Source organism: Triplophysa rosa, linkage group LG19 (genome assembly GCF_024868665.1).
Source record: "Triplophysa rosa linkage group LG19, Trosa_1v2, whole genome shotgun sequence".
NCBI classification, from domain to species: domain Eukaryota; kingdom Metazoa; phylum Chordata; class Actinopteri; order Cypriniformes; family Nemacheilidae; genus Triplophysa; species Triplophysa rosa.
Window position 1 is genome coordinate 369,688 of NC_079908.1, and position 11,552 is coordinate 381,239.

At 44.0% G+C, this 11,552-nt stretch overlaps 1 protein-coding gene across 1 annotated transcript; it reads right to left on the reverse strand.

Annotated features, from left to right (window-relative positions):
* Positions 1-9,253: 9,253 nt before the first annotated feature.
* Positions 9,254-10,943, reverse strand: LOC130569722 (uncharacterized; the record flags this gene model as incomplete). The annotated part of the gene is made up of 1 exon (XM_057359525.1): positions 9,254-10,943. A coding segment is annotated over one exon (1,038 nt), but the record flags the coding sequence as incomplete, so codon positions are not given.
* Between the last annotated feature and the right edge of the window lie 609 nt (positions 10,944-11,552).

The window sequence follows — 11,552 nt, forward strand, 5'->3', positions numbered from 1 at the left end:
ATTTTCACGCACAACCATTTCTAGGGTTTACAAAGAATGGTGTGAAAAGGGAAAAACATCCAGTATGCGGCAGTCCTGTGGGCGAAAATGCCTTGTTGATGCTAGAGGTCAGAGGAGAATGGGCCGACTGATTCAAGCTGATAGAAGAGCAACTTTGACTGAAATAACCACTCGTTACAACCGAGGTATGCAGCAAAGCATTTGTGAAGCCACAACACGCACAACCTTGAGGCAGATGGGCTACAACAGCAGAAGACCCCACCGGGTACCACTCATCTCCACTACAAATAGGAAAAAGAGGCTACAATTTGCACGAGCTCACCAAAATTGGACAGTTGAAGACTGGAAAAATGTTGCCTGGTCTGATGAGTCTCGATTTCTGTTGAGACATTCAAATGGTAGAGTCAGAATTTGGCGTAAACAGAATGAGAACATGGATCCATCATGCCTTGTTACCACTGTGCAGGCTGGTGGTGGTGGTGTAATGGTGTGGGGGATGTTTTCTTGGCACACTTTAGGCCCCTTAGTGCCAATTGGGCATCGTTTAAATGCCACGGCCTACCTGAGCATTGTTTCTGACCATGTCCATCCCTTTATGACCACCATGTACCCATCCTCTAATGGCTACTTCCAGCAGGATAATGCACCATGTCACAAAGCTCGAATCATTTCAAATTGGTTTCTTGAACATGACAATGAGTTCACTGTACTAGAATGGCCCCCACAGTCACCAGATCTCAACCCGATAGAACATCTTTGGGATGTGGTGGAACGGGAGCTTCGTGCCCTGGATGTGCATCCCACAAATCTCCATCAACTGCAAGATGCTATCCTATCAATATGGGCCAACATTTCTAAAGAATGCTTTCAGCACCTTGTTGAATCAATGCCACGTAGAATTAAGGCAGTTCTGAAGGCGAAAGGGGGTCAAACACCGTATTAGTATGGTGTTCCTAATAATCCTTTAGGTGAGTGTATATAACACCAAATGCACTGTGCTCTGTTTACCTTTTAGTTGTTTTGTCTTATTGCCTGTACAAGCTGCTATTGGAACAATGTCAATTGGTAAACTGTTATAAATAGATTAAATTTGATTGAATTGAATTGCTTGTTTCCCTCTGCCAATGGATGATTGAGACTTTTCAGATTTTAGGTAGCTAAAACATTTGTCAGTGATAGCAGCTAACGATTTCTATTTAATTATAATAGAAAGTGTCTTTGCAAAAAGTCAATATTTAAAAACTCAAAACTAATTTCTTGCTAGAATCATAAAGTTAGAAAGAAAGAAACTTAAATTTTGTGGAATATTTTTCAGATAAAAGTATGATTTAAATATCAATATAATCAATAAGTGTTTTCTTTCATTAAATCATTAAGCTATGTGTTTTTGTCATGTGCTTGCTATCTTACTCAGTAAAATAGTTACTGTGGCAAATGGGGGTTGGAGCCATAAATTATCTAGATCAACACACACACACACACACACACACACACACACACACACACACACACAAAGAGTGTTTTTCACATAAAAATGTTATGTATCAATCCACTGCATATGTTTTAAGTATAATCATGAGTTGTGATGTGTTTTAATGAATCATAGGATTAAGAAACAACGCTACATAATAAAAAGTATTAGATGATTAAGTGTTTTCTTTTTACTAAAATAATGTTAAGAATGTTGGTATGTTGTCCGGCCACAATTAACTGTTTCTAGGAGACCGCTCCCCAAAAAGAAACTGTCCTGGAGAACATTCCTCAGGACTGGCGATTGACCACAGGATATACGTTTTGAAATGTTATTTTACAGGAACTAAGAAAAAGGACTTCACGGTGATTGGTGGAAACGGAGCAGCACTCCTTAAAAGGCAGAGGAGGAGTCAGAAGATATGAGCGACGTCACATACTTTATAAATATGGGTGTTTTTGAATATTTTGGGGTTGTTGGCTTTTTATGGAGTGAGGAGATCGTCTGACAACCCAAAGCTTTGTTACCTTTTTACATCTGATAATAAAACTTCTGTTTAATTTTAGAGAATGTCTCTGTGCAAATTTTTGAGCATGCAGGACTGCCTTTAAAGTCCAACAATTTATACAAAACTGTGCTCCAACCGGCTTCTTGGCTGCCATTTTATTTTTTCGAGCTCGATCCTGCTCGAGCAATGGAGCAAGGGAGCAGGTCAGTCAGAATTACATGACATTTAAATAATCATTTAGCAGAAGGACGCTTTTATCCAAAGCGAATTACAATAGATAAAATTAAACCAACAAATGAGCAACAGTTTGTAAGTGCTGTTTTGTGACAAGTCTTGTTTATAGCGCAAAGCATGTATCAAGGTTTTTTTATAATAAATAAAAAGTAGATAGAATAGATATAGAATAGAGAGTGCTAGTGTAAGTAGGCCAAGATTTGTATAAAACTAATAAAATAAAACAAGTAGATAGAGTGTTGGAGGGTCAAGATTTTTTTTTATAAATAAAAAAGAATTATCTACACACACAAGCACGCGCATCTACAGCATGGCAAGCTAGCTATCACCTATTAAGTCCACTTTGTGGATAGAACGATAGAAGTTTTAAAAGAGCATGTTGCAAAATCTTAGAAAATGACAAACCAGCACATTGTTTTAGAGATGGGGATACAGTACATTCTGGTGCCAAATCTTTCCATTTTAGAGACATTTTAGAGATTGTTGGGTCTTAGTGTCCCTCACAGTAATCTACAATATCTAGCTTACAATGCGTTTTTTTTTAAGGTGGTGAAGAAAGCACTAGTTTTGCAAGTGCTCCTGCTGAACTAGAGGTGGTTTACAGTTCAGCATTTGAGTCAGAGCAGGAACCTTCAGGTAAAGTTTAAGCTAAGCAAAACTAAACATGCAGGCTATGCTCTTTTATGTGCTTTTATGATTTATGAGATCATCAGTAGGACATACAAATTGATGGCTGCACAATTAATCTAAGTACAGATTATTGAACGTGTTTATTTAATATCGCAGAGTAACAAGATGTGCAGAGTGAGATGGAGAGAGATTCAGGGAAGACGAAAGAGAGTGAAAGCCTTGATAACCCACTTGATTATTTTGCCTGTCCTCAGTCCAATTCAAACAACTCAAAGAGTCATTCCTGATGTATCCCACTCAAAAGAGGGCACAAACAGAAAATGACGGACATACAATGAAGGTAATCACTCCCTGTTCTGCTCAGTATGTCTTGCATTTGCAAAACGGTTATTTGTCAAAAAAGTTAGGCAGGCCTGGAAACATGCCCATCAGAGAGTACGTGAACATGAGAGAAGCAAGATTCATAGAGAAAGTGCCTTCTTTCTTAGAGTCAGCAAAGCAGACATCCAAATCTTTCTGACTGATAGGCAAATGAGCATTCATCAAGACCAAGTTAGAAAGAAGAGGCAGGCCTTGGAACGTGTGATTGACTTTGAAAGTTATTGGTAAATCTGAGCTAAGCTACAGGGGGCACAGCTATGAAGCTACTGCACATATGACCTTGAAAACATGAGCTTATATTATTGCTGAGAAAGTATAATATCAGCCTACAAGAACATGTTAGTGATTGTATTGAGAAGAGACAGAAGCAGATGAAAACTAAAGGTAGAGGGTGCATTGTAAATACGATGTCTAAACCAACAGTAAATAAAGTAATTGAAAAAATATGATTCAACAAAAAGAATGCTGTTGAATTGAGAAAGCCAGAGATGTTCACAACACAGGATTTAACATCGAAAGACCAGTGTGCAGTAGTTCTGCGATATGTTACTGATGTTGTCCATGAGAAACTCTTTGCGGTCATTGACAGCAAGTCATCGACTGGACAGTACTTTGTGGAGCTTGTGAAACAGACCCTGAAGAAGATGGACATAGACATCAAAAAGTGTGTTGGTAATGCAACAGATGGAGCTGCTAACATGCAGGGACAGTATAAAGGTTTTTTCTGCATTCCTCACAGGAGCATCACCTAACCGAGTAACACCATATGTGTCCTTAACCTTGTGCTAGCTGACACTACAGGGGTTGTTGTGGCAAGTGAGTCCCTTTTCTCACTACTGAACGTCATTGCAGTGTTCATTCGCGATTCTTACAAGTGCATGAAGCTATGGGAGGAAAACAGTGACAAGGGACACAGACAGCTTGGTGTAATTGGTGAAACATGCTTGGTGGGCCAAAGATGAGGCCTTGAGGAAAGCAATGGGAAGGTTTGCAAAGCCTGATCATGCACTTTAAGGGCCGGGTATACTTGACGTTCCGCGTCCGTCTCGCGCACAAATGCGTCCGCTCAGCTTCTTGAGCATACTCAAATCGTGATTAAGCGCAGAAAGACAAGTTCGACACATGCGCAGTACATCACCGAGTGGACTCGGCTGATTTAACATTTTTTCAATATTACATCATTTGGGCGGCGACTATACTTTTGCCTTTACACAGATCTGATCATCACTATGGAAAAAACTGAAAAGTGCCCATGAAACCTGTCATCCGAAACAAGTCCCAAGGCTACACGGTTGCTCTCCAAAAGAATGAAACCATACTGACAGATGATGGTTTTCCTTGGGATATTTGAGCAAACAACACCTCTCTCTAAATATTTACAAACAAGTGGCATGGATATTGTTTCAGCACAGCACCTGGTGACAGGAACAGAGGATAGCTTGAGAAAGTGTGCCCGGAACTTTGAGGGTGTGAAGAGGGCAGCAGATGACTTTGTTGAGTGGGCCAATGGCATTCTGGAGAAGCTTTAGGACAGTGATGCTGAAGTTCAGACTGCTCTCTCTCTGCCAGAGAAGAGAATTAGACAACACAAGAGGGAACCAGGTGAAATGGCACAAGATGAGCCCATTGTTAATGCAGACATCCTTTACAAAATCAACATCCACAGTGTGATCTTGGATACTGTTATTGAAAGCTTTATGGAGTCGTTATGCAGAAATGCAGTGCTGTGTGTCCAAATGTCTCCTGCATGGATCCAAGGAACTTCCCTAAAATCAGAAAAAAGGCATTCCAGAGACACTCATGAAGGAGCTCAGCAAATGTCTACTGCAATTTGATGAACTTGCCAGTGTTGAGACATTGCAAGCTAAACTGATCAGCTTTAAACAGCAATGGGAAAGACTGAAACAATCACTAATGGAGAACTACAACATTAGGAGTGCTGCGTCTAGTTATGAAACCGGGTAAGGCTCTGAGGTTCCTGATGAAAGGGTGGAGTTTGTGAGCAGAAGTTGTTCCACGTGCAAAAACTGTCCAATACGCTGCCATCTCCTCTTGTCTCGGTACGATCTGCTTACTGATGCTTATCACATCATTGGTTTGGGCTACAAGTTCCTCCTCACACTATCTATTACTCAGCATTCATGTGAGAGGACCTTCTCCATCCTGAAGTTAGTAAAGATCCGTCTGAGAACCTCCCTCATACAAGAGAACCTTGAAGCATTCCTTTTGACGGGAATCAAAAGAGAAGAAGATTCTTATGGAACTTAATAAAGATGACATAATTGACAGGATGGCAGAGAGCAGTGAGCTACTGCGCCGCCTACTGGTGTACTAGTGCTAATTACTTACTTTTTACTCTTACTGGTCTGTACTTATGCCATCAGTGAGTGAACATTGTTATCTGTTACTCAAGGGTCATTTATGGTTCTGCGTCAAACCTACGCCGTTGCCTATGCTGAGCCGTGTATGTAGCCTGATGCGCACCTCTCCAAAAATGTAACTACGCGTCATGCTTGAACCCCTCCCTCAGGTCAGAAAACTTAGCGATAGCGTCACATTTATTCATACGCTTTTCCGAATTAATTATTAGTTTTATAATAGTCAATTATTTGTTTATCTGTAATTAACAAGTTAAGTTCTGCAACAAAAAAACAAAAGATGCTTCTCCGTCAACGTACACAACACGCTTCTTCTTCTTTGGCTCTTGTCGAAGACACTGACGACTAGTGGTCATTGCATGTCGAAGCGGACAACAACGCAGACGTATCAACAAAAACCAATATGTTGCCTGCGGCGTAGGTCTGATGCAGAAGTAAAAATCCGCTTTTACACTGTTGTAGCTTTTGTTAAATTTATTTGAATGTGTATCTCTCATTATCCCTTTTTAAGAAGCCTATTTTATATTTGTCTCTGGTGTGGTAGTATTGATACTATTCCTAGTCCGAGTTTTTGAGGGTTCATTTATTTACTCATTTATAATCGGTCTGGTAGTCTATCTGTTACAGCAACTGATAGGGTTAGCCTACAAGATTAGCAGTCCGGTGGATTACATGAAGAGGGTGACGGCAGCAGCGGACGTGGCCTGGAATGGAGTTAAATTCCCGGCCTGAATTATTGTCCTAGTCCGCCCCTGTAGTTCAGTTTGTAAAGTGTATTTGTAAAGTATTGTTCTGCAATACAATTTTTTACATTTATAATGTGTATAGAAGCTACTCTTGTACTCTGTCTCTACCCGGACTTTAAGGGCCAGATTTAAACAGAGCAAAATAGTGGTGATGGGAGTGGAAATATCTGACTGACAAAGCTCACAGGTGCAATATCTCATTCCCATTATAATGACCAACGCAATCTACCAAGAGCAGTGCAGGGTTTAAGACATGCTTTTCTTGGGCATTAAATAAAGATGCAAATAACAGCACAGTGACAAGCGCAAACCCTAGTAAATCACAATGATTCATACTCTCCTCCCATAAAGTTTGTGTCTAAAGAGGAAACTCCTACAAATGCATAAGGCTGTCAAGCGATTAATCGCATTAAGAATAAAAGTTTGTGTTTACATAATAAATGTCTATGCACTGTGCATATTAATTTTGTATTCATAAACAAATAAACATACACATACATTTATCTATATATGTGTTTATTATTACAAAACTAATATGCACAGAACATAGACATATATTCTGTAAACACAAACTTTTATTCTGGATGCAATTCATCATGCTTAATCCTTTGACAGCTCTATATGCAATAAGGTCAGTTGCAAAAACAGCCGTGTCCACGCATTTTCAGTGCTAATTTTACTGTGTGTCTTCAGTAAATGCCCACAGTAGTTTTTTACGGCAAAAGAGATGTTTTTGCGCTGCCGCAAGCTGTTAGTAAATCTGGACCTTAGTCTTCAAATTAGGAGCATGCTAAAGTGCCCAATACTGAGACTGCTGAACTCCCTCCTGTACAGGTCAAAGGTCAAGGGTCATAAATCAAAGAAAATTTAACAGATGCTGCCTTATAACAACTACTGACAGTCACTTGCCGCCCCCTACTGGCATTTTCAATTATTAGATTTGGACTTTGCTTTTGAAGTTTCTCCTTTGATGGAACTGTGTAAAACTTGTGTATTGTAAAAGGATAGTAGGATACAACTGTTAAATTGTCCTAAATAAAAAAGACTGTTCTACTACTAATATTTTGTGTCAGTCTCCTATATTTAATATTGACACAGATGTTATTGTCATTAGATGTAGCTTTGCACATTTCAGCCATCTATAATGATTTTCATCTGCACTTTAGAGTTCATAGCAGAGGTCTCTATTGATCAGATTTTGTAGGCAGTGCATAAACATGTAAACCCTTGGAAAGCCTGATCTGCATTAAAATGAGCGTTGTTCGTAAAGCCACGCAGATGTGAAATAAGGTAGACGTTATGTTTTGTAACATTCCCCATGAAATGGACTCAGATGTAATTCGCTATATAGTGAATAATGAAGGGCGAATGAGTGAGCAGTATCGGACAAAACAAGTGTCTGAATTCACTCATATTATTGGACACAGCTTTGGAACACAGCTCTCACTTTGCTGCAGCGCTATTGAACCTTAATAGAGAGTAAGGACTTCTGCGTTTTAATACTAAAATACTTTTTTTGCTTTAATAGATTTTAATGTGGCTATTTGTAACTGAGCTGAAATTCACCTCTTCTATTTTACAAACGTAATCTATTTTCTAAATCAGATGTATGTATATACACCCTGCCAGTATAATAACAGTGAGCCTCATTTATGATGACATTTCATACATGTTCAAAGACTATAAAATTATACCACGATTGCTGAAAATATTATGCTTTTGATTATATATCATTATTTCAACGTTAGTCAGTGTGTAATGTTGAGAACTGATCATCTGTTCGGTTTACAGTTTTCGACTCTCGTAAACTTATGCCTCTGAAAGCAGTTGAAGTTGAAGTTTGAAAACTCTGGAATTGCATTTCAGTGTTGGAGGACCAAAATGCAGACTTACGAAAACGTAAGAAAAGGTGCTGCTGCCTACATTCGCTCCCGGATTGGTTCTTCTGAATCACTGTGTAACCTTTACTGATTTGTCAAGCCCCATCACATGACAATTACGCAGATGACAATGAGCAGCCTCAACTTCTGTATAAACAATAACTTCACGAGTTCACCTGCGCAGATAAACAGCTATGTTGCAGGGATAGTAATGATAGAGCATGGGTATACTGTTTATGCGTATTTGGCGTGCTGAACAGGGAGCGGGCTACGAGCTCGGAGCACTCTACCCGGGTCAAGGCAAGTGCGCCGGGCTCGAAAATGGCTCGAGCTCAGAACAGGATAGGAGATGTGATGTGACTGCTGCGGCAGAGCACCGGTGGAAGCACGGGCCCCTGCGGGGGCGGTCGCTGCTGCGATACTGGCTTCAGGTAGGTAGTTGGAAGGGATTGGATAGGAGATGTGATGTGACTGTTGCGGCAGAGCACGGGTGGAAGCACGGGCCCCTGCGGGGGCGGTCGCTGCGGCGATACTGGCTTCAGGGAGGTGATTGGAAGGGATTGGATAGGAGATGTGACTGCTGCGGCAGAGCACGGGAGGAAGCATGGGCCCCTGCGGGGGCAGTCGCTGCGGCGATACTGGCTTCAAGGAGGTGGTTGGAAGGGAATGGATAGGAGATGTGATGTGACTGCTGCGGCAGAGCACGGGAGGAAGCATGGGCCCCTGCGGGGGCGGTCGCTGCGGCGATACTGGCTTCAAGGAGGTGGTTGGAAGGGAATGGATAGGAGATGTGATGTGACTGCTGCGGCAGAGCACGGGAGGAAGCATGGGCCCCTGCGGGGGCAGTCGCTGCGGCGATACTGGCTTCAAGGAGGTGGTTGGAAGGGAATGGATAGGAGATGTGATGTGACTGCTGCGGCAGAGCACGGGAGGAAGCATGGGCCCCTGCGGGGGCAGTCGCTGTAGCGATACTGGCTTCAAGGAGGTGGTTGGAAGGGAATGGATAGGAGATGTGATGTGACTGCTGCGGCAGAGCACGGGAGGAAGCATGGGCCCCTGCGGGGGCGGTCGCTGCGGCGATACTGGCTTCAAGGAGGTGGTTGGAAGGGAATGGATAGGAGATGTGATGTGACTGCTGCGGCAGAGCACGGGAGGAAGCATGGGCCCCTGCGGGGGCAGTCGCTGTAGCGATACTGGCTTCAAGGAGGTGGTTGGAAGGGAATGGATAGGAGATGTGATGTGACTGCTGCGGCAGAGCACGGGAGGAAGCATGGGCCCCTGCGGGGGCGGTCGCTGCGGCGATACTGGCTTCAGGGAGGTGGTTGGAAGGGATTGGATAGGAGATGTGATGTGACTGCTGCGGCAGAGCACGGGAGGAGGCACGGGCCCCTGCGGGGGCGGTCACTGCGGCGATACTGGCTTCGTGAAGCTGATTTCTACATTCGAGATGGAAGCGCTGGCCTCTTCGGAAATAATTTATGGCGTTGCTGACTTCAGCTGTGAAGTCTGTCGCTGCGGAGCGCGAGATGCGAGTGCTGGCCCCTGCAGAGGCGGTCTTGAGCGACAAGTCTTCACATCAAAGCGCTGGTGATTGCTGCTATGGTGAGGTGTCCCGCTGGGGAATATACTGCTGAAGTGGTTGGGGTTCGATCCTCTGCAAGGCGACAGAGGAGTTGCTTAGATGATACGGGAAATGAGGGTTCGATGGGCTTCCCTGATGAGTGAGAGGTCTGTTCGGATGTAGCTTCTGAAAGCTTCCAATGACCAGGGACCAAACGCTTGGATTTGTGGCTGAGAGAGGCCCTTTTTGGCGGCTGTGGTAGCTGCTCCTATGCGGAAGGAGTGACCGGAAAAGTTGTCTGCTGGGATGCCGGATTGTAGCAGGACGGCTTTGAGGTGCTTTTGAAACCAAAAGCGTGTGGCCGGGCGATTAGAGTCGTCGACGAAGAGGGGATCTGATGCGGCTGTGGTCCGAGGTTTCCTGAAGTGAAGGTAGGCTAGGAGGGTCTGATAAGGTTGGATTGGTGACTGGAGGTTGAATATGTAGATGAAATGTCCTCTCCTGGTTTGATCCGTCTTGCTTTGCTTGATTGTGTATGATATCGTCTCCGAATCCAGTACTAGTAGGTCAGACACAGTTGGGTGAACTAAGGGGTCAAATTTAGATGTGGTGGAGATTTCCGAGCATCTTAGAAAACCGAAGAATGCCAAGGTGAACATGGCGTCGAGTGTTCGGGCAACGTGCGTGGAGTGATATCCTTTGCAGAGGGTGGAGATGCATTTGGTGAGAATTTCCAGGGTTATGGGTCGCCTGGCTTCTGGACGGGTGGGTTGGGCTCTCTGTATGCCTTTGATGATCATGGATGTTTGGGAGCTGGTTATGGCTGTTGATGGAGAGTTGAAGATTAATTTGTGGAAGAACTGAATTCCGCTCAAGTATCCTCTAATAGAGCTGGGCTGAAGGCAATTCGCAGTGTTGAGGAAGGAGATGTAGGAGGTGATGGTGGGGAGAGAAAAATCGGGGAAGGGAATGTTGAAAGCCTGGTGAAACGACCTGAAACTTTTCCATGCTGTAAGATATGATTGTAGGGTCCTAGGGGAAACGGCCTGAGTGATGGAATTGAGAGAGGCATCGTGGAGGGTTTGCAGTGGGTGGTTTACAGGAAGATCAACTCCGAATAAGGAGTCATGAGGTGAGAAAGAGCGGCATCTCCGAGTGGCTCCAGGACCGCATCAAGGTCGCAAGAGGGTACGGAGCGCAGGTGAGGCAGTGCCTTCCCGCACCCCTTAGGAACCAATTGATCAGGTTGTGCTGTCCTAGAGACTTACCAGCAACTGGGTCGTGATGAGCAGCAATAGCGGCTACATACACGTTCAATGTGGAAGGGGAGAGATTACTCTCGAGTCTCTGGAAGGACAGCACGTTCCCAATCGAGCAACTCCGCGGGTCTTCTCTTCGAGAAGAGCACCAGGATGAGAAGAGGCACCAATTACAGGCGTATAGCCGCCTAGTGGCCAGGGCCCTAGCCTGAGTGAAGGTCCTAACCGCCGCAGGGGTTAGGACCGTCCAGGGGCCAGACATGGAGGTTCCAGAGGTCTGGCCTGGGATGCCATAACGTGCCCTTCCCCTGGGAAAGTAGGTCCTTCGTCAGGGGAATCGGCCAGGGGGGAGCTGTCGTCAAGAGCATTAGCTCCGAGAACCAAGTCCGGTTGGGCCAGTATGGCGCAACTAGTACACTTGATGCTCCTCGTCCCTGACCTTGCACAGGGTCTGTGCAATGAGGCTCACTGGGGGGGAGGAGTACTTCTGCTTGTCCCACGGCC